The 24,414-nt window shown below is 33.7% G+C and overlaps 2 protein-coding genes across 2 annotated transcripts; both read left to right on the top strand.

The window, feature by feature from the left end:
• Positions 1 to 918: 918 nt before the first annotated feature.
• Positions 919 to 3,798, top strand: LOC145314112 (GTP-binding protein 10). Its single transcript, XM_080153902.1, has 7 exons — positions 919 to 1,109; positions 1,298 to 1,382; positions 1,554 to 1,627; positions 1,737 to 1,782; positions 1,914 to 2,001; positions 2,179 to 2,315; positions 3,145 to 3,798. Exons 1-7 carry the CDS (start codon positions 1,012 to 1,014, stop codon positions 3,778 to 3,780), a joined length of 1,164 nt encoding a protein of 387 aa, XP_080010028.1. The 5' UTR covers positions 919 to 1,011; the 3' UTR covers positions 3,781 to 3,798.
• Positions 3,796 to 23,657, top strand: kto (mediator complex subunit kohtalo). The gene is made up of 25 exons (XM_080153901.1): positions 3,796 to 3,928; positions 4,282 to 4,467; positions 4,714 to 4,809; positions 5,072 to 5,233; positions 5,486 to 5,597; positions 6,020 to 6,236; positions 6,635 to 6,774; positions 7,145 to 7,323; positions 7,578 to 7,717; positions 7,869 to 7,960; positions 8,342 to 8,493; positions 9,145 to 9,246; positions 9,420 to 9,569; positions 12,124 to 12,252; positions 12,861 to 13,011; positions 13,275 to 14,227; positions 14,444 to 14,550; positions 15,424 to 15,487; positions 15,872 to 16,229; positions 16,393 to 17,036; positions 17,290 to 17,421; positions 17,788 to 17,970; positions 18,248 to 18,378; positions 18,951 to 19,136; positions 21,375 to 23,657. Exons 1-25 carry the CDS (start codon positions 3,854 to 3,856, stop codon positions 23,152 to 23,154), a joined length of 6,621 nt encoding a protein of 2,206 aa, XP_080010027.1. The 5' UTR covers positions 3,796 to 3,853; the 3' UTR covers positions 23,155 to 23,657.
• Positions 23,658 to 24,414: the final 757 nt, after the last annotated feature.

The raw sequence follows: 24,414 nt of genomic DNA, 5'->3' as shown, positions 1-24,414 counted from the left end.
ATAATATTTTTTATTAATTACATAAAATAACATATTTCTTGAAGAATAATTACGATTTAAAAAAGATATCACTTTTATGAGATTTTAAGAATTTTTTGAATAAACAAATGCATTTCTTGGTAATTGTTTACAAATATATGTATATGTACTATATAAAGATGAGCTAAGTGAATCCTATAACGCAAGAGAAAGGAACAGGGTTTCCATGTCAATTTCAATTCCATCATTTAAATAAAAAAAAAATACAGTTATAATGAGAAAAGTTGCTTTTCCAATTTGAATATCATGTGAAAATATAATTAACCTCAATGAAAATTTCTCCAAGTAAAAGTTAAGTCGACCTGAAAAGTTGTATTATTTGCTGTAAGAATGATCTTTTCTGATATATGGGTACTTTATAAAACTAGCATGATACAAGAATTACAAGACGTCGCTGCCTAGGAAGAGAAAACAAAAATGCCGCGTTTTGCGCTTTTTAGATGTCGTCTTCTAACTTTCAAAATTATTTTTATTTGTTGATATGCCAAAAAAAAAACTATACAAATTTCCAAAAAATATATTATTTTTGAGAAAAGCCTTAAAAACTTTAGAATCAAATTGAAAAAAAACAATCTTATAATATAAAAGGGTTTCAACGAAATAAGAAAGTTTTCTCATTAAAAAGGATCGCGGCATCTTATGCGCTCAAGCCTCAAATTAGCCTCTATTTTGTAAACAAACACAAAATAATAAAGAGTTAGCATAAAAATATATACTTTTATCGTATGTTTAGTCAATTTCAAGTGAAAATATAGATAAATAGTGACCTTAAACACAAAATTAACTCTTAATTTTTGTTTTTCCATTCTTTTTATGTATTTAATTGGTAAAATGTTTTTATTATTTCAAATATATAAATGAGTTGTAAATCTTTTCTATTTCAGATAAAAATTAAACCATAATTATATATATTATATAATGTATTCCATGTTAAACCTTTAAACCGCAAACCAAATATAAAAAAGCTTCAAGATGGTTTATTTATCAAGTACACTGCTCAAACATGGAAGGAAAATCAAAGACTTGAGGTTTGACCAAACATGGAAGGATCGAATCAGAATATTTGCTATGTAAGTGTTAAAAGTGTTAATATAGATTGTTATTTTAAAACTAATAACTATATAAAAATTACCTTGCTTTAATTTATTGTCTATTATTTAATTACGTACGTGATATATGACTGTTAGACATTGGTTTAAAAGTCAAATTTTAGGAATATGTTATCTTAAGTTTGAAAATCATCAACTTTATTTTCTAGGGGTGGGACTGGAGGAAACGGGATGCCCAAGGTTGGAGGAATAGGTGGGCCTGGTGGGAATGTTATTGTTCAAGCTGACAGCAAGGTAGAGTTCAACATTTAGATATTTTAAGTTTTTGTGTCTTTTTTTTTGTTTGTAAAAAAACAAATAATAGTACCTATACCTAATCAAACAAAAAAAATTAGCAAATGATGTTTGATTTCTATAAAAAGTTTTTTCAAAGAATTTTTAAGAATATTCATATATTTTTATTAGGTACAAAGTCTAGACAAAGTGTTAAAGAAGCATCCAACTAAAAGAGTCAGAGCTGAAGACGGTGGAAGTTCTAGGTATTGTATGCTCCTTGTATAAGAGTAATATGTTAACATTGACTTAAAAGTTAAAACACTTTAAACAACTAAAACACTACTAATATAATATTTTCTATATGTATTTTAGGAGTACCCGTTTAATAGGCGAAGTTGGAGAATCCGTAACTTTAAAGGTAAGTCACCCAATATATTTTTTTTGTATTTTAAACACAAAGTTTCTTATGTCCTTTTGTCCTTTCATTAACTCGTAATAGAAATTTGTTTATAAAAATTAGACATTTTTATGATTATTTTTAAATTTTAGGTTCCTATTGGAATAACAATAACAACAGATGAAGGTGAACAAATAGCAGATTTGTGTAAAAACGGAGATAATTTTGTGGTTGCCAAAGGTAAGGTATTTCATTGCTTCTCAACATTTACAAATTTTATGTTTTTGCTGTTAAAACTATAAATGCCACTGAAAATATCTATATTTATTGAAATTTAATCTTAATTTAACTGAAAATGTGGGTATGTTATTTGCTTTAAACCTGAAACCTAATTTTTGGTAACTTGATATTGTTTAGGTGGAATGGGTGGTGTAGAGGCCTCGCAATTTTTAGGCTGTGTTGGAGAGAAAAGACCTGTTCGTCTCAACTTAAAACTTTTGGGAGACGTCGGCTTTGTTGGGTTTCCAAATGCTGGCAAAAGTACACTTCTAAAGGTAAATGTACTATTAAAGGGATAGTTTCACAAAGTGCATTTAAAAAAAAAATAGTGAACTGTAAGTTTTTTCTATTTTAAATAACATAGTAATGCATTATATAAAGTTATTGATTAAAATTAAAAGATTTGACCAGGGATTTTCCTCTAAAAGTGAGTTTTTCATTTTTATTTTCAACTTCGTTACATGTTATATACCTATGGCGAAAACTTTTTTGTCAAAAATACAACTTTGGATAGCATTTACTATATATATATATGTTGTATGGTTAGTTGGTATTTCTGCGTGAGATAATGTGTTTATCTTAAGTAAACCGGACGGTTTTCTTTATTTTTTTTTAAAAGTATCCATAGAAAACCTGTCCTATGAAGAACCGGACGTTATTTTTTATGTTTTTTAAGTAACTCTCCCCAAGGGGAACCCCTGTTCAATTTTTTATAATTCTTGTGAAATATGCGGCAATTCATTCTTTAATACTGGTGTTTTGGCTATACATATTAGGAAAAAATTAGACCATTCTCATGTAATTTATGTGGCAAATCACTTTAACTTTTTTAGATATTGTCAAATAAAATAAGTTCGGTCAGGTCAATGTTAAAAATTCCTTAACACATAATCATATCTATCCAATGCCTAATATATTCTACTGAGACATATAAAAGTTCACTACTCTAAGTACCTTCACTCTTTAAATACACTTCGTGGAACTATCCCTTTAAAGGTGTTGTTACAAAGTGCTCAATAGGTATAAATCTACATTGTTTCCTAATATATTACCAAAACACCGTTTAAGACGTAAAAATATTATTAAATATGTTTTATCATTTAGGCAATTTCTCGAGCAAGCCCCAAAATCGCTAACTATCCATTCACTACCCTCCGGCCAAATGTTGGTGTTTGTGAATTTGAAGATTTTCGCAGAATTAGCTTTGTGGATTTACCCGGACTCATTGAGGGAGCTCATCAGAATATCGGCATGGGCCATGCTTTTCTTAAGCATGTTGAAAGGACTAGAATTTTACTTTTCGTTGTTGACATAAATGGGTTTCAGTTTAAATCGAATAGCCCTATAAGATCAGCGTTTGAAACTATTATTATTCTAAACAAAGAGCTTGAATTATACAAGAAAGAAATGCTTGATAAACCTGCTATTTGTGCCATTACTAAAATGGATTCCAAAGGATCTCAGAAAAAATTTGAAGAGCTTCAAGAGGCATTAAGTGATATGAAAAATGTGATAACCGACCCTAATCTGATAAATCCAGAATTTGTACCCGAAAGGCTGATAAATTTTTCAGATGTTGTGCCTATTTCAGCTAAATTTTCACCCAAAACAGTTGAATATCTCAAGTTTCAAGTAAGAGGTACAATGGATAGGTATGAAAGCAGGGAAAATGAAAAGCTTTTACAAGAGCTTGAAACTCAAATTAGTACAAAACTTTCCGACAAGTCTAATATTTTCTAAATTTTTTTACATTTCAGATATGATGTATTTGTAAATAGATTTTATTAGAAAGAGCTAAAACAAGAAGTTCAAGATGGCGCTGGGCATGGAGCTCATGGCCCAGCGGAAGCTCAAGTCCAGGCTTGGGCCTCCAGATATGTATCCTCAGGTATGAATATTTATTGATGCCCTGTAAAGATCATGTATTGTTTGCCTGATTAAGAAAAATAACTACCTCTTATTGCAAAACTTGGTAGATTTTTCAATCCTGATAATAAACCCTTTTTCCTATTTTCGAACATGGTAAAATTATCCCAAGACTTAATTTAAAATAATAGCCTAAAACCAACCTTGACCTATGTGAATCTACCTTGATATGGAGTACTTAATCTTTTTTTATCACAATTTTAAGCTATAGACAAAAATAACCTTACAACTTTAAAATTACATTTTAAGCGATTATCAAATATTTCATTTATAATTTTTTTATCAATATTAACAAACAATTTTTTCTTTATCCAGGACCCAAACCAGAAAGAGGATGACCTATCGGCTGTGCACGTGAAACAGGGTTTTATCAACAACCACAGCAGCGCCCTGGACGAGTTTGGGTCCAACCTGACCAAGATGGCCAACTTTAACAACGCCGCTGTGTGGAAAAGCTTCCAGGACATTTTGGTTAAGAAAGAGGAGCTTAATACATTTGCGGTAAGAACTAGTTTTAAAATTCTTTTAGTATATTGTACTGTAACTTTAGTGGGACACAGTCGATTTTAGAATTACCGTAAATACACACACACACACACATACATCTATCCAGATACTTCACTAAAAGATAATAATTCAGTCTCTGCACAGTAGATTCAGAGAGTAGATTAGTTTATTGATCATGTTTTTATTTGAGTTTCATTTGCGGTAAATAGAACAAACATCTTAATGCTTACTTTGATTTAGGAAATCAAAGACAAGAACAAAAAGCAGCCAATCAACCGTGATGATATTTGGTTGGTTGCCGTCTCTAAGAAACAACTGGTGGACAAATACTTTAAGGTAGTTTTATTAAATTATTCCAATTAATATAGGTAGATATTGCTCGAAATAAAAAAATGAGTTACATGAATATCTATTAGTTTATCTAATAATAAAAAAACATTTTACAACTATAATAATTAAACGATTCTGCTCGGAACGAAGCTATTCTATTTATCAATTTAATTTACGGCTATGTTTTTTTTTATAGAATTTTGTTTATTGCTAAGCATTTATAGTTTAATATACCTACTTATTATATATTATAATTCCTGTTTTTAAGGATCTTGGTAGCACAAAGCCGCTTTCAGTAATAGCCAGTAAGAAGGTTCCAATTTTCAACAGACGCGAGGACATCATCAAGGCCTTGTGTGAGTTTGAGGTGCCAGTGAATAGAGGGGTCTGGCTTATCAAGATGAATGCGGCCTATCAGGCCTCTATGCAGGTGAGTTTATGCATTTTGTGTTATTGGTTTTACTTATTTTGGGCCAGTTAGATTTTGTCATACAAATACTTCCTGAAAACTTAATTAAAGACTAAATTGTAAGATTTTTAAGCTTACTTTTTAGATATCTTAGAAAGGCTATCTTCCAAAAAAAACAACATAGATAAACAAACAGGTTTTATCCTGAAATATAACAGTTTATGCTATTACTGTAAGTATTCACTCTGTTCATGTAACATAAATAATTTGTAGGAAGCCAACAAGTCTAAGAAGAAGCAGAATATTGATCCTGGGGGTGAATGGACACAACTATTGAAACAAATGATTCTAGAACAAAGAGAACAACTCCTAGCTATTTATAATGGTAAATATTTTTATTTGTTTATTTTATACCCACCAAGTATTAGCTCAAAATATTGACTCGCTTTGATAAATTATAAAACAAATTTCTTTCTTAAGTTTAATTCCTGATAAACTATCATCTTTTTAATAAAATCAAAGGATCTTTTTCTGTGTGTGTGTCTAGTTGTACCGAAAGATCTCGCTTACCGCTTGTTTGATTTGTTTGATTAGCCATAGTTTCATAGTATGTTGAGACACTTTTGTATAGCCACCAGGGCCAGCTTAAGCTCCACGTTCAAGTATGACTTGACACGCTGTCTCATGAGAGCTCCTCGTTATTACCTCACCCTTTATACATGGGTCCTGGGAAGGTTCATAACTAATTTGGGGGAGGGTACCTCCATTTCATCTATAACCAATCTAAAAAGACCCCTTAATGTTTAGGAACCAGTGGACTTAACATGGGCGGTGAAGTTGACACAAAACCAGAAAACTCCTTGGCCTACAAACTGCTGCAGTACACACAGGAGATCACCTTCTACATGTACCAGGAGGGACTCCTTGACAGACAGGAGGTGCTGCAGTCCATCCTGGATCTGGTGGAAAAGACCAAGGCCCCGGAAGAGCCGTTGTTTAGGCTTTTGATGCCTGTTCTACTAAGGTTACTTATACTTATCATATTTGCATAAGTAGTAGGATGTCTATCTATCTGATTTTCTGTATTTCTTTATGTCCTTTAAGATCTCTCAAACGGTTAGACTGATTTTTTTTACAATTTTCAGGGACTTTGAGTATTTTTCCATTATTTTTGCTTTTAATTTTTCTAATAAAATAGGAAATGATAGAGAGAGTCTTGGGATTAAGCAAAGGTCCTTTGATAATGTTGATAATAAGGGTCTTAAATTAGAAACCTAAAGAAAAACTAATTTGCTAACAACTTTTATGCCAGTTAAAAAAATATTTCTTTACAAAATTGTTTTATTTTCTGATATTTTTTCCGTATTACTCTCAATTATCATTAAATTAAACTATTACCTACATCATTTACTTTTGTTTCAGGTATTGCTCTGAGTTCTCAATGACAGTGCTAATAGCTCGTAAGATGGCATACCAGTGTGCTAAGAAGATCACTCACCTGGTCCTAGAAACAGATGCTTTCATGGCTGGACCATCAAATTCTAATCACAACAGTAATTCAGGTACATAATGATAAGAAACAGAGATGATTCATACAAAGAAAATTTTGCCTGTTTTTTTAGTTTACTAGTCAGAAATGATAATGCTTTTTACGTGCATAACAAACTTTTAAAAAGCTGATAATTTTTACTGACGGCAGAATTAATGGCAAAATATTTTTTATTTCTGGTGTAATTTATTTCTCTGAGTCCAAGAAGATAACGCACACTAAGATCATGAATACAAATAAACTTAAGTTTAATTAAAACCTTTGTTGGTATTAATGTAATAACTTAGCTATTAGTAGTAAGGTATTTATTAAATGACTTGATTAGAGTGCAAAGCAAATACTTTAAAATGTGTAAGTAAAAAATGCGCAAATATTTTTTTCAGGTGGAACAACAAGTCAGCCAGACAGCACAAACAACTCTCCCACCAAGAATACCACTATACCTGGAACAAACCAACCGCTGCCGCCCATAATAGCCGCCCTTCTGGAGCTTCAGAACTGTCCGTATAACAGAATTATTATTATGACATTATCGTGTGTCCTACAGACTATTGTACTTCAGGAATGTGTCTTCTGTTTTTGGAAAATAATATGGAGTACCTAACTACTTTTTATTTATGAAAGTATTAGGTAGAAGCGGTTATTTGTTTTACTTTGATGAAATATGGATTTTTTAATTCTTAATTTGCTTTAAATCATTTTAAATATTTTGCGTTATCCTTCTACTTTAAGAATTTAAATTGCAAATTACATGGAATCAGAAACAATTTCTAAACAAAAATATACTGAAAAATAAAACACACCCCTTGTAAATAGTGTCCTACTGCACTGGTATGGAACATGGTACTTGATTCCAAGGGTCACTCAGCTCTGTGTGGCTCCCCGCTGGATTACCTGCCTGGCATCGCCCCCAGCTGTCTTCCTATGCCACCCAGATCTGATAATCAACAGATTAGGTTTGTTGTTTATTCTGTGAAATTTGTTGAATGTAGGACTGGGTATGAGTTTAAGTTTTTTAAAAAAGTTTTAATATTAAGTACAATAAGCTGTTAATCCTTATTTATAACTATGTTTCAATTTTCAATTTAGTGATATGATTTTGTTCAGGGCCCGACTTCGCCAAAGTGAGATGGTTTTGAAAGATCGTAGCTCAGTTGCTGAGTCTAATTGGAATCTTTCTGAGGCCAGCGGTCAAACAGGTGAGGTTACACATTTCTTGTCTAAAGCCCTCTTTCCAAATCATTTGACCTACTAAGTCAATCCCTTATGATTTTGATAACAACTTGAAAACTTTGAAACCTTCATTTGTTAAAAACTACTAGAATCGATATATTATTGGATGTTGCTCCAGATTTTCATGTATTTTGATAAATTGATGCTCGCAGCTTGCTAGCATATCAATATCAATACCCCCAATCCACTCCCTCTATCCCATCCCCAATCCTGAATGAACTAACTAACCAAAGAATGATAATTTTTAATCAACCTAAATAGACGACAAATTTTTCTCCGTCAATATCCCATAACCATTACTACTTTTCTTAAATTGAACAAGAAATAAGCACCAACAATTTTTTTAGGAATGTATGCCGTTGTCGGAAAGATTTTGTCAGTTTTGGAAGATTTGGATAGATATGTGTTTGACAAAATGGATCCAAATACGAATTGTCTGGACGTCCTAGCGGCCAAAATCTGGGGTCCCTGTCAGCCTGGCCAAGGAGTGTCCTCCCAGGTAAAATAATTAGAACTTGAAATTATAATGCATTACGATAAAAAGGATACGATTTACGATAAAATGTTACTCATATAAGATATCCTATAACATAAAGTATATAATTTTTTTTTCTTCTGAAACTAAAGATCTTGGACATTGCTGATTCAAATATGCTGTACTTTTCATGGAATCTTTTTAAATGTCCTAAAATGGCTTTAGGCTATTTTTCAGACCCCCCCACTTCCCTCCCCTAGAGACTAGGGACAAGGCAACTAGTTCACATTTACAGTGATTGAAATGTTTCTGGTGTTGATTTTAAATATCTTCGACCAGTTTCTTTTTATTTCAATTATTTTATCGTGTAATATGTAAATAATTTATGAGAATTACCTCCTCCTCATTTTATAAATTGAAACTTAAATTTTAGTTTCAAATGATTAGTGCAGATTAAAGTAGATATGTATTTTCATCTTATAACTCGTGAAAATATAAAAATAGTTAAATATGTAATAAAAAAATTGAGATAGCATACCTGCCGTACACAACGCTCGATTGATAATAGATTATCCACCAAAAAGCAAATTTTGAGGTAAATGCATATACATATTTTCTGTCACAAATGGATGTATCTCATCCTCATACAGGAGAAAACTATATTTATTAATTAAGGATGAGGCTGTTGTCTCCATACTGTGTGAATGGGCTGTCACAAACAATAGGAGTGGAGAACACAGGGGCTTTGTAGCGGCTAAACTTCTTGAACATAGACAGGTAGGCCAAATACCTAAATGATATTAGAATTAGATGTTTTTTGAATTTTTATTACCTATTTAATTCGTTATTTTAGCCAGCTGCGAGTATAACTTAATCAGAGCATATGAAAATCTGGTGCTACATCCAATTAAAAATAAATCAATTTTTGTTAACATAGCTTATATTTTCAGGCTGAGCTATTGACCCCTGATGATGAGGGTAAAGAGGAGGAGTATTATGTGAGCTCCACCCCTGTCTTCCAGGAGGTCTTGTTTAAGTTCCTCGACACAGAGGCACCCACCCTTACTGGCCCGGGACAGAGCTCTAAACAGAAACAGGAGGTAAAATATATTTTTTTCATATTCTAATGAAATGTAACATAACAAGGATGACAACATCCATAAAAGCGAAGCACTGAAACGGTAGGACAAACGGACACTAACACTTGAATAATCATAATATAAATGTATAAATGTCGAAGCAAAATTTAAGTAAAATTGTTGAAAAACTGCTTGATACAGAATAATGTTTATGGACATACTTACATTTTTAGGACTTGATTATAGAGTTGCTTCGCTTATAATATTGTACTTTGTTGTCCCAGGAATCAGTATACCAAAAATCAGATCATTCGGATTATTAGATCACATGAAAATTTGTTGTTAAAAAAGTAAAAAATCAACATGTTTAAAATGGACGTACGGACATTCTGGTAATGATTATAGAGTTGCTACGCTTTCTAACTCGTACCTAACTATTACAGGAATCGCCATGCAAAATTTGAAATCGATAGGACAATTCTAACATGCCTTAATTAACGAAAAAAGCTACTTGAAAAAGTAAAAAAATCAATATGTTAAAAATTGACGTACGGACATTTTGGTAATGATTATAGAGTTGCTACGCTTTCTAAATCGTACCTAACTACTAAAGGAATCACCTTGCAAAATTTGAAATCGATAGGACAATTCTAACATGTCTAAATTAACGAAAAAAGCTATCCGTTACGGACGTACGGACGGACCGACCCTAATTATAGAAAAGCTTCGCTTTTAAAAATACATGAAAAACCAGGGATAAGGGACCAGGATTCGAATAAGCCATGAGGTATAAATTACCCCACAATACACTTCCTTCTCGCCACCCACCCTACTTAACCACTTTTCTTTAGTTTCAGGACAAAACAAGTTTTATGCCAACATTACGCCACAAAAATATGCAAATTTTCATCAATTTCAAACGAAATTAATTGACTGAATCAAAGCCCCTGCTTGAAAATAAACTATAAAATTGGAATGTAATTTACAATAAAAACAATAAATCTAAACACGGGATTCAACTAATTTCAAGAGATTAATAAAATCCAATAATTTTAAATAACGCAGATAAATTGATACTCTATTATTGTTTAGATTAGATTAGATTTATTATTCTTGGGTGTACATACATAGAAAAAAAAACAACAAAATAATAAATGAATTAAATGAATATTATATACATTTATATATACAGTCAAATTTTATTGATATGGTTAATTTATAAAAAAAAATTTCTTCCCAAATGGCAGTTTCCTAAAAACTAGGAAGTATGCAGTAATGTGTTTTCACACATTGTTTTCATACAGGCCATATAGATAAGACAAAAAAATAGAAAAAAGATAATAAGCAATAAATAAAATCATATTGGAGAGGAAAGAATGATAATAGGAAGGATTGATTAGGGCATACAAGTCTCACACCATTATTGCAATAATAGAAATTTTAAAAAAACATTTCAACAAATAGATTTTGATTGATTTATCAGATTTCAAACAATATTGAAAAGAAATATAATTTTATCTACATTCTTGACATAATGGGTTGTTACACACTAAAGTTAAGCTTGATAACAAAGATTCTTTTAGATTTTTTATAAATTTTTTTCTTGATTGATTGTGGGTTAATAAATCATTATTACAATGGTTATTCCATAATTCTTGAAAATGATACTTAGGAAATCTTTCAATAGATTTAAACTTCGGTTTTTTAACATCAAACATATTAGAGTTTCTAAGATTTCTGGTATGTAATTGATTACGGCGAAGCCATGTACCTTGAAAGGAACTTGGTAGCTTACTGTTTATAAAATCATACATAAATAATAATTTCAAATAATTAGCCGATTCATGTAAAGGAAGGACATTAATTTTTTTAAATAAAGGCATTGTGTGTAAGATGTGTTTCTTACTAAAAACAATTCTTATTGCCTTTTTTTGCAATTTAATTAATGGTTCCATAGTAGATTTAAGACCACAACTCCAGGCAGGTAAACAGTAAAGTAAATGACTATTTATAAGTGAGTGAAAAAGCATTTTTTTGCTATCTAAATTCAGTATATGTTTAGCTCTATTTATAAGAAATAAGGAACTAGAAATCTTTTTACGCAAATGTTCTACATGATATTTAAAATTTAAAGAAGGATCTATAAATACACCTAGGAATTTAATTGCAGGAATATTGCTACTTGAATTGACATAATTTAAGATTTTTATTTTCTCAGGATCAATTTTGTATATTTTTTTTGGCGTTATCCTATTAGAATTTTTTTTTTCATATTAGGTTAGGTTTTAGGCTAGGGAGCCGAGAGCTGCGTCTAGGCAGGCAAGCGGGCCGAGCGCTGCGGCTAGGCAGGCTAGGGAGTCGAGCGCTGCGGCTAGGCAGGCTAGGTAGCCGAGCGCTGCGGCCAGAGTTCATAGTTCGCTGTCGGGGGGGGGGGGGGGGGGGGGTGTTTACTCAAATTTTCAAAATTGAAAAAAAAATTTCTAAGAGGATAATACCATTTTTTTTATATTTTTTAATATTTGAGTAGCTATTTTATCTGAGTTCTCTAAATTCAAACTGTAGTTAAAAATTTTAGGTTTCTAACTTGATCCTGTTGTACCACGAGCTGATGTCCCACGACGTGTTTAGCCACGACGCTTACATGTGTTTCCTCATATCAAGAGGAGATCTTGTCAGTCCTCTAGAACAATCACTCAAGAAAGAGGTAAAGATAACTTAAAGTTAAAGTTTATAAAACTGCTTTTATATTTCCTGGTTCCAAAATACCTAAAGAATACTTTTACTCTCATGAAAGGGGGAGATGGGAAGTTAAAAATATTTGAGTAGGTTTGAAGACAAGAAAAGTATATCTTAACGGAGAGAGGAAGAGGGGACAATGGACTGTTTATTACACTAGTCCTCGAAAGTTTTATAATAACATTTTTTTATTCGTTGGCTTAACATCTTTGGGGACATAGTGAATATGGATTGGTTAGTTCATTAAGTTAAGTGTTGAAACGTTTTAACTACTAATTTTAATCTACAGAAAGGTAATATCATTGAGAATGTACATCAATATATCAGCCATTATCTTATCCCTTTAGATCCCTGATAGATCTATATAACACTTTTAATGTTTTTTTTTTATTTATTTTACTGGAACATTTAGATATTGTTAATTTTACTTTGTAAATTGTCTGTATTTTAATATCTGTCAAGTGTCCCTTATCTCCTAGGACACATTAAAAATATTATTTTAACTCTTTTAAACTAATGCTAATGCTTTTAGTTAGTAAAAATCCACAGTTTTTTTGTTAATATCATTTTATATAGGATAAGGACAAAGACGACCTTGCTGATACCTCTGACGACAGAATTAACGATGAACTTGGTGCTCTCGCTAAACAGATCTCAGAGACTAATAAACTTGATGATTCTGATCCTATGGGTAATGGAGGTTCCAACGCTAATGATCCTTTTACTGGTAAGCTTTCAAAATACTTTTTTGGAAACTTTTAAAAGATTCGTAATTTAACATTTGACATAATAATTTAATATTTTAGCTCAAGTTTAGATATTGTAAATTAAATAAATACTATTTGATTAAGATAAGAATGAAAATGGTATTCAATAAAAATCTATTATTTATAACTTTTAGAATATATAGGCCTAAAAAGAGTAGGTAAAAAAAAGGTGCCCAAGTGAAACTTCCCTTTCTGTAGGTATTTTTTTCATGTATTTTTTCAGGTAATAACTCAGAAAAGTCAGGCAATCAAGTAGAAGTCTGGAGATATAATAGGCACTGGCAGTTTACCTACCATTTCCCAATTCCCTTTCCCCACGACGACTCTGCTAATCATGATATTAACCAGCGCCACGTCCTTTTGTACGGGTACGGCAGAGGTAGAGAGGAGAGCAGCAAAAACTGCAAGAAAATTACAAAAGAAATTGTCAAGCTATTTAGCAAAAGATTTTCGATTGACGTCAACGAGGGTGGAAAAATTAAGAAGCATCACAAATCAGAATTTATTTTCAGCGAGGTTGTGCAGAAATTCCAGGATTTATCCTATTTTGACCAGCATTTTGTGACCGGTCAATGTGGTCAAACAGTCATCGAAATGGTGCAAGCGTTTCATAGCTGTTCAGCTGCATATCTGCCGGTCACTGAACATGTTTCATTCTTGTTTGATTTGGCTGGACAAGCGTTTAACATACAATGTTTGTTGGATTGGTGCACACAACTACTCAAAGAGTTGCCGCATGTTGAGTCACAGTTGATCGATAGAGGCTCCGTGTTGACCCGCACATACACCACAGGCTTGTCACTCTACATTGTAGGAGTCCTACGCCGGTATCACTCAGTGCTTATCTTATCCGACACAGCGGTTAAAAGTGTTTGGGATTCCCTGGTGAAAATCTCATATCGCCACAGCAATGTACCACAAGAATCGCCACGGCATGACCAAAGTGGCCAGCGCCGCCCCCCGCCAAATTTGGACTGTAACTCAGCCGAATGGTGCATCATGGGATATTTGTTCGATCTAGCGGCTGCCTGTCCAAGTCTGTTAAAATCCAGTGATAAATATCCCATGTTGAAGAGATTGTTTACACAGTCCCTGGACCCGGCAATATCACAGTACGGAGTCAGTGAACAGTTCAGACAGATGATTCAGCCCTACATACAAATGCCAAGGAAAAAGGTAAAATCTTCAAATATTGTTCTGGAAATAATAATGACGCCTTGTTTGGAAAGATAGACAAAAAATAATATCAATAATATCAATAAACATTAAACACTCTACATAAGTCTTTTCGTTCGCAAATGATATGTCTGGTTTTGTTTTTCAGAAGAAAAAAAAACACTGAAACAATAATTTATAGCTGTCTAAGCTTTAATTACATGTATTTTTGTACAGGTTGACCCATTGATAGTGAGGTCGCTGCATGAGAAGCCAGACCATCAGTACACTCTGGTCTGTTGTGTACTCTCGGAGGTTATCAATGAACCAATGGACACTGACAGGTCACATTTTCATTGGGTTGAAGAAAGTTTTTTTTTTCTTTTCTTTTTATAAGAAACAGAAACAAAAACACAATAATTCGAATTTTACTACTTATCTTTTTCCTTTAAAATAATACTTTTTTTCTTGTCAGCATACATATGATCATGGATACAGAAGTAGGGCAAAACAAGATGAATTAATCTTTCCTGCATTTACAAAATACATATTTTGGCCTTAAAATATCTTGAAATAGCTAAATATAATCTTTATATAAAAGTAACAGGATGTAAGTCTCTGTGTCTTGCTACCGATCGATATGGTTTTTCTTTAAAAAGTAGCTTCTCATAGATCCTTAAAGGGTTTAAAACTATTTTATGAGATGGTACCACCACCCTCCCAAGCAGCGTTTCGGAGCCGTTTGATTTTGGTGCGGCTCCGGATCCGGCTCCAGCTCCAGCTCCGACCTAAAATCAAGAAAAACTCGACATATTTTTTTTAGAAATATTTTTTATTTTGGACTTTTGAAGGTTTTAAAAGTTCAATTTTTGATAAAAAAAAAACTTGAAAAACTTAAAAAGGGCATTTGCACATGACAAAACAGAGTTGCCAAATTATAATTTGTAAAAAATCTCTTTATTTATCTAGTCCGGAGCCGTTTTTAACGAAAATTACTGCTCCGGCTCCAGCAAAATATGGCGGCTCCCGGCTCCGAAACACTGCTCACAAGAGAAATCGCCTTTGGAATGAAATTCATCTGCCCTTAAAACAAGAATTGGAAATTGGAGGAGGGGTTGACTCCCCCCCCCCTAACTTCAAGTTCCCCTGGAGGCCTCTAGTATTTTGATACTAAATAGAAATAAAATGTAGAATTATTTGAAAGTTTATTTGTTTAGGTTAAATGATCTGGCTATCTTATGTTGTGAACTTACTGCTCAATGTAGCACTCTTTCTCAGGAAAATATTATTATTGCAAGAAAATAAAATTTAAAGATTTAAAACTTTTATTGAGTAGGTATTATGCCTGCTATTCAGTTTAAAATTGTATTGTAACAAAAATCCCGAAACCAACATATTTTAATAGATAATCCACTATTTAAACAGGTATTCGTCAGTCGTCAATCATAGAAAACTTATTTTTTACCTACCAACTTATCAAAATAATGAATATTTGAAAATGATTTAGTAAAGATAGGTATAATTTGAATTACCTAGGTAATTTCTTTGTCAAAACTTTGCGAGTATAAAATCTTCATAAGCCAACTTAAATCCTCAACATCCTTTATACATTTTGTAATAAACAAAGTAACTTGTATTAATAATAATACTCAATTGTAACAGGAATGGCTGGGTGCTTTAAACTCCCTATGTTGTGCAGACAAACAAATCTACAGTTGTCTCCATGACCGGGTCAACCTGACCGACTCTTCTTTCCACGCTCCCCTGGGAGTGTTTGTCTGCATTTTAATTGCCCGCCAATGTTTCAGCCTACAGAGTATTGTGTACAGTGTCATCACTAGAGCCTTGGTGATGCCCTTAAATAATGGGGACAATGAGGGGTATAGTGTTGCTGAATCAGAGGCCGGAGCGAGGCTGGCTCTGCATCTGTTGTTGAAATTGTTTAGGACTGTTGAATGTTTCCAGCCAAATTTCTATACTATTGCCTCGCCAAGGTCTATACCGGTTTCTGCACATGACACAGGTTAGATTTTTAAATTTTGTTTTGAAATTGGTTTATTTGGTTTGTTGAGAAGTACTTCCCCCCCCCCCCTTTTTTTAAAGCGTACTGGATCAAAATTCAAGTTATTTCAAGATTTTTAACCTCTAATATACTGGAAATTTTAGAGTTTTTTTTTAAATTTCAGGAATCAAACTATCATGTGATCGCCACCTGTTAGCAGCTACTCACGCCAACGTTTCCTCTGGCATTGAGGTTGGCGCCATTATCGCCGTGCTAAAAGCCATGCTGTTGTTGGGCGAGTCTGCTTCACGGACAACCACAGAAAACATTCCCAGCTTTTTGAGCAGCAGTTTCAACGAGGAAGATTTTGCCGAGTTGACCGCAAACGGGCCTGATGCAGTTAGCCTTGGTGATCTGGCATTTATTACATTAAAAGTTATCTGTTCCCAAGAATGGGTGCGGGATATTTGTCTACAGGTTCCTGATGATTTGTGCAAGCAGGGCTATCTGCTTGATAATCATTTACCGCCAAATCAGACACTGAGCCTCCTACGCCTGATTTGCCACACCAACAAGGACGACAGCAGTGCAGGGGCGCGACGGTCAAAGCAGCATGAAACTGATTATGTTATCAAGAATATGATTATCAAAGACCTGGACGAGTGGTCGTTGCGCGCCAGTATTATTGATATCAAGCTGATGTACAAGCTGGAGAATAGGAAGGAGAGAAAGGAGGATGAAGTGGCCGTGGGATCTTGGCTGGAGGATGTTGCCAGGTGTATTGTTGAGGCATTCAAGCTGGGAGAAAATAACGACGACCTACTACAGGTGATATTTGACAAGAAAGTAAACAATAATTCAATTAGTTTATATTTTCTTTGTATTCTTTTACATTTTCCGCTTAACTACAGAATGCTATGTACAATAGAAGAAACACAGAAAAAAATCCAAAGGAAAAATATAAAGGTTAATAAAATTTTCGTTAGTTGTAATATCCTGGTAATTATCTTTGAAGGATGCTTTAAAAATCTAAAATCTATATGGCAATTTCTTAGATTTAATTGTTCATCTTTGTTTACAGGAAGAGCCGGCAGCAATGGATGATGATGAACCGGAACCCAAGCGACGAAAGCTTGATCCTGCGGCTACCAAATCTCGGAAACGGCGATTTGGTCCCGTTTGGATGATTCCACATCTTATTAAAAGTTTAAAGGTAAACTTTACAATTCTAATTCGTACAAATTAGAATCATTTTTTGTGTGAACAAATCGAATAACATCAGAAATTTCTAACTTTTTATTCTATACCGACAGAATACCTATTTTACATTATTGAATCATAAATTTTATTTTAATAACAATTCCATTAACATATTTAACATTTCTATCTCTTTAATACCTTTATATTTTCTTTAATGTGTGCTTTAGTAAGTAATTTATAAAGAAAATTCAAAAATGTTGAATTTTTTTAACTTTAACATTTTAAGTTCGTTCTTTGTCTAATTTGATTAAATAATTTCCACTAAAAAGTAAAGTAGTGCTTATATTCTAGGTAGCTAATATGAGTTTTTGTTTTTTAGTTCTTGCAGACCAAAATCTTGCACGTATCCAGTAGAGTACTGGAGACGGCCAACTGGTCTAGAGGAGCCAAGGCACGGCTGTCTGGCGGCCACCAGCCGTTTTTGCAGCTTGTACTAACCTGCCTGCGAGAGCTTGAGGCTTTGAATGATGGCAAAAGCCGGCCCTCAGAGGATAGAGAACAGGTAAACAATATTTATATGATTTAAACTGAGAAAAAATCATAATTTAATTGTGCAGGAAAAAAAGCATGCATCATAATTTATAAGTCTACGTACATATACGTAGCGCCGCGATAACAAAATTAAAAAGTTTTTTGATTAAAAATAAAAAATAAACAGCTTCTTCTTCTACAGATGTACGAACATATCCAAGTCAATATGTAAAAATGTAAAGCCAGATAGTTTTTATTGATTACCTATACAGTATACAGTATACATTTTATATTATCTTATTGTTCAGGTTAGAGAACGGTTATTGCACAGTCTCCACGAGCAGTTGTCCAACTTCCTGTGCTTCACCCCGGAGGAGAAGGTGTACAACTACGAGGATCCCACGGCCAGGAAGACCATGCAGGATGCTCTACAGCTCAGGTAAAAACCAATATAAGCTCAATAGGAGACAGATGTGTATGTATAAGAGACCATTAAATTATTTTATAGAAAAAGTATTTGGCTATTTTAGTTGATTTTGAGGGCTAGCGTAGTATTTACTGAGACAGCCGCCCAAAATCAGCGTAAATTACCAGGAGTACGGTATAACCAACAAGCGCAGATGGATAGTTTGTCAATTTTACCCCCAACAACAGCTAAAGATACGCATATTTTTGTGATTTTTTCAAATTAATTTCGTTGTTTGTATAAGCTGTTAAATTCAGTTGTTGGTTACAGCTGGAAAAGAGAGAAATATTATATGAATATTCTTAAATTATTTAGAAACACTAATTTGCTTCTGAAATATTATTATTAGGGGATAATTTACAAGGTATATTTTTTCCTGCTTATATACTTTTGTAATTGATACAAAGAAAGACATTATTATACACTCTTATGTCTACAAATGGAAAAGCTTGATTCAAAATAGTTTTTCTTAAAATGACCAATCCCTGTTCTTGACAAAAATATTCCCCCTCTTCGGTTGACAGAAATGAATATGCTTATTTTAGATTCTCCCTTCTGGGTGGCATGTTCGAGTCCATCACCCAGAACTTCCAATCCATCACCGACTGGTCCACCCTCCTGGTCCAGCTTGTGGTCAGAGGTGTTATTGGCCTGACAAATAATTCCGACCTGTTCTATACTGTCCTGGATATGCTGACAAGTCTTATACACTCTTCTCTCATGATTGATAGGTAAGGATGAGCTCAATTATTTTATTGTGAAAAGTTTTATAATACTCTGTCGTCGTAGGAATCCTAATTTGATTTTAATAAAGATAGTTAACATACTGAAACAAGGATGAAAACAATAATAAAAACGAAGCTCTAAGATTACTTGACGGTAGGACAAACGAACATAACAACTTATTTGAAATTGATAGGACAATTCTATTATTATTATTCTATATTGATAGGACAATTCTAACATGCCTAAATTAACTAAGAGCTATCCATTGCAGACGGAATGACGTACGGACCGACCGTAATTATAGAAAAGCTTCACTTAGAAAATAACAAACATACGATTTATAAATCTGAATAATCAAGTGCTCTCTGTTCTGTACATTTATATAAACCATATGTATAAAATAGTCAGATAATTATTTCAAAGAATTTTACACAATTTTTCAAATTAAATGTCAACTGCAAATTTTTCTTTTCTGTCATTAGCCAAATGTGTTTCCTTAACCTTTTCATGTCAGTTACATTTAACCCCCCACCCCCTAGTTAAAGTAAAGAAAGAATTATGAACATAGAAAATTCCTTTCGAAAACATGGACAACTTATTAGTAGGTATAAAGGCTTTTTGTCTAAAGCAAAATATCTCGGAAATTCGTGATCCTAATGGGTTAATCCTTTTTAAAAAAGTAGTTAGGTTTTTTGGTCTGAAGCTTAAGATTTCAATAAGTACTGAACTGATTGTGTTCTCCTTTCAAGGGAAGCTTCATATAGAACCTGGGATGGTTTTAGGATATTTTGTTTTAATATTTCAGCCTTAGGATGGTTTTAGGCTATTTTTGCCCCCTCAAAATACAGAGCCCCATAGATGCTAGGGACACATCCGCTAGTTTGATATTAATTCATAGCTTCCCTATAACATGGCAAAGTTAAAGCTTTAGCAAAGGATTGATTTATCTTTCATTTTAAATGTTGCATTACCGACAAATAAACTGAAAGATTATTTTAAACCAACAGATGAAGTAAAAAATATTTTACAACATTGTAAGGGGGTTGAGGGTTTTTTAAAGGCAGGTTGGAAAATACATGTTGAAATATGAACTAGAGTTCAATAGAAATGAATATCATATATGGAAACGTACTTTTACCAAGTTTGGTAGAATACAGGATATTAATTTTATATTCCGATTTTTAAAATCATGAATTCGAAAAAATTTGTAGAATATAAAGTTTAGAATATTATTAGTTAAAGTTATTCATTTTTGGATACTTGTAACTTTGAATTGTATTTAAAAAATGAATTTTTACTATTTGAATTTCAATTGAAAAATGTTTAACTTTATTTAATTTCTGGTTTTTATTCATTGAAAAAATATTTAGAATTATTCATTAAATTAATATAAAGTATGATTTTTTATTTAAGTAAACAATACCAATATATTTTGTTTGAAAAATATGTGATAACATTTATTTTTTTGGTTGAAATAATTATGTCTTTTTTTTTACAGAATATCTATATTTCAAAATTTTAGTATAGCAACAACTTTGAAACTTGGGTGTTTTTATATCAGTCCTAAGAACAAATGACGTCAAAATTAAAGTTTGCAATAAACTACAGTGTGTTTTTTTTATGAGAACTTTTTAAAAAGCAATTTTACCCCACTTATAGTTATCAGAATTTAATGATTAACGGCTTATTTTCTTCATTTACATAACATCAAAAAAATTTCAGTTTTTATTAAAAAAATGAAGCAAAATCAAAAATTCAAAACCTAGGTGTCAACATCTAAAAATGGTTTTAGCGCATTTTTCTTTAAAAAATGGATTTTCTGTAGTCAACTTTGGGGGCCAGTACTCCCTCCCTGGTTGAGATAGGACCTTCAAACTTTGATATGTTCTAGTACATGTCCCTAATAGTATCTGTATACATTTTTAGCTCTATATCTCAACATTGAAGTGTTTAGCGCTAAAACCATTTTTAGATGTTGACACCTAAGTTTTGAATTTTAGATTTTACTGTACTTTTTAAATAAAATTGAAATATTTTTTTGTTGTTCTATTAATTGCCTTAAAAAACGAAGAAAATAAGCCATTAATCATTAAATTCTGATAACTATAAGTGGGGTAAAATTGCTTTCAAAAAAGTTCTCATAAAAAAAACACACTGTATATGCACAAAAATATGTAACAATGTCAATTCCATGCTATATGTCCTTGTTTGAATGAAGTGGTAAAATTATTATTTTTCTTCAGGGAGTTGAGTAGTGGTGAAAAGGCCGAAGAAAACCGACGCCACTACACAACAATTGTCAAACGAATCAAGAAAGAAATTGGGGACAAGCACAACCAGAGCATCAAGCTTATGCGCCAACTCCTTCCCCTTCCCAAACAATTTGACGAGGCTATTGTTACAGAACAATTTGGATTAGTCCCAGACAGCAAGGGACAAAAAGTGCGAGGTTTTAACTGTGACAAAAAGCAAGGTCTTCAGGTGGCTGAAAAGCAAAAGATTTCACCTTGGGATATTCTGGAAGGTTTCAAGAATCCAGCTCCTTTATCATGGCATTGGTTCCAAGGAGTCAAGACAGAAAGGAAGGCCTTGAAGTATGAAGAGTCTCATACAGCTGTTAAATACCTGAAGAACTCATTTATAAAGCCAAGCAGTCATTACACTGATCCACCTCCCCTGCCACAAGAAGACCTAGAGCCCAATAAAGACACCAAAGACGAAGACAAGAATGATCCTAACAAGATGAAAATGGATGAAATGATTGATCCCATCAATGGAATGGTTGGCAAACGAAGTCAAATGGCCATGGGCATGGGCATGGGAATGGGCATGGGGATGGGTATGGGAATGGGCATGGGCATGGGCATGGGAATGGGTATGGGTATGCAGGGTAACAGGATGGGCAACCCCAGGATGATGACACCAACTGGTGGACCAATGGGCAGTGGACCTATGGGGCCAAATATGATGCCTCCTAGTGGGCAAAACATGTACAACAGCGGCCAAGGAGGGCCAAATTATTATCCCAACAACAACATGAGTGGTGGTGGTAATGATTATATGAATTACAACAATGGAGCTCCTAGTGGTCCTAGCAACTCAGGAATGGGCCAGATGGGACCTGGAAACAATCCACAAATGAACCAGCAACAGATGGGAGGTTACAACAACAGCATGGGTTATGGAGGCATGAATACTGGAGGTGTTGGACCCAACAACACTATGATGGGAGCAGGGCCACAGATGCAGAATATGCCAGGATCCAGATTCCCAAGCCAGGGTATGTCAGGTGCTAAACAAGCCGTTCAGAATCTTATCCGGTCTAGGAACACAGGGCCACCGGTTGGCCAATATGGTGGACCACCCCAGCAACAAATGACCAGCATGATGCGACCCACTGGAGGTCCAGGTGGCAGCGGCCAGTATCCGGGTAATATGATGCCTGCTGGCGGACAGGGCATGAGTATGAATAGGCCAATGTATTCTGGTGGCGGTGGTACTATGATGAATCCAAACTATGGCATGCAAGGAGGTTATGGGGGTGGATATGGGGGCAATCCAGGAATGCGGATGTCAAGTCAAGGACATATGCGTCCGTCAGGCGGTTACATGTCTGGCCCGATGCAGGGAGGCATGGCAATGTCGGGTATGGGTATGCCCCGGTCTGGCATGATGCCAAGTTCTGGCTACAGCATGCATGGGTCGGGCCCGATGCAGGGATCATACTCAATGCAGGGCAACATGGGCATGTCGGGCCCGATGGGAAGTCGGCCCGGTATGATGCCGCCTGGCATGCGCATGGGCGGCCCGGGAATGATGTCCAACATGAGTGGCGGCTCTGCCGGAATGATGCAAGGTCAGGGGGGTATGATGCAGGGACAGGGTGGAATGATGCACAGTGGAGCTGGCGGCATGGGCGGTATGCCGGGACAGAGTAGCCAACTGATGGCGCACTTGCAACGTGGTGGCGGCATGCAGGGTCAGCAGGGTGGTATGCCAGGATATCAGGGCAACCGTTACTGACAGGAGGGAATGGGATCCAGGTATCCCAGGCCGGCAAGATTCTTGTAAGCAAGTACCATTATCAGCTGTTCAAAATTTAAATAAATTGAGAAGTTTTTATTTATAGCTAAACAATTGATGATAACTAGGATATTAAATATCTTTAAATACAAATAATAGACAAGGTCCATTTTTTTAGATTTCTCCCCTTTTTTGTCTAATTGTTTTACTATAAATAGTTACCTCAATTGCTCATTTACTTGTTAAACTGTTTAATTTTGGGATTAAAATAACAATATTTATTTAAAGTATGTATGTTAAATTAACTTGCCAGTAATGAAAATATATCTAAACTACTTTAAAACTAAGGGGCTAAAAATTTTTACTTGTTTTTATTTAAATTAAATGGAAAAAATGACATAGAATAACCTTGTAAATTTACCCCTTTAGATGTTAAAGATTATAAATAGAAATAAGAAATGTGTCCCCTTTTTAATATTATGTATGCTTAAATAAACTATGAACTTAATTTGTGTTTTATTTTGTATCCGAATGATCGTTGATTTATTATAATTTCTTCAGTAAGCTACAAAAATACCTATTCTATCATTTATTGTTTATTGGCAAGATAAAATAACATATTTTTTTTGTTATTTATTTATAAGCATCTTGACTTCGACACAATATTTGACAAAGAAAATATCTATCCCTTTTCCTCTAAAAATATTGACCTTTTTCTTTATCTATGGTAAGATTGCCTTTTCCCTTCATCCCTGACAATATTTACCGATTTCTTTATCCCTGGTAAGATTAACTTATCCCTTTCTTTCTGGTTATATTTACCTATTCCTTTTTCCAGGGCAAGATAACCCTATCCCTTTTCCCTGCATATATTTATCTATAATTTTATCTCTGGTAAGATTGACCTATCCCTTTATCCCTGGTAGGATTGATCTATTCCTTTATTTCTGATAAAATTGACCTATTCCTGTATCCCTGGTAAGATTGACTGATCCCTTTACCTTTTAGTAAGATTGAACTATCCCTTTATTTCTGATAAAATTGACCTATTCCTTTATCCCTGGTAAGATTGACTGATCCGTTTATTCCTGATAAGATTGACTTATCCCTTTATCCATGGTAATTATATGACCTATTCCTTTACCCCTAGTAAGATTGAACTATCCCTTTATTTCTGATAAAATTGACCTATCCCTTAGTCCTGGTAAGATTGACTAATTTGTTTATTCTCGATAAGATTGACCTATTCCTTTATCACTG

This window comes from Acartia tonsa, chromosome 3 (assembly GCF_053477335.1).
Source record: "Acartia tonsa isolate MP-2025a chromosome 3, ASM5347733v1, whole genome shotgun sequence".
NCBI lineage: Eukaryota > Metazoa > Arthropoda > Copepoda > Calanoida > Acartiidae > Acartia > Acartia tonsa.
The sequence above is the reverse complement of the archived record's forward strand: the minus strand, read 5'-3'. Positions and strand labels throughout refer to the sequence as shown.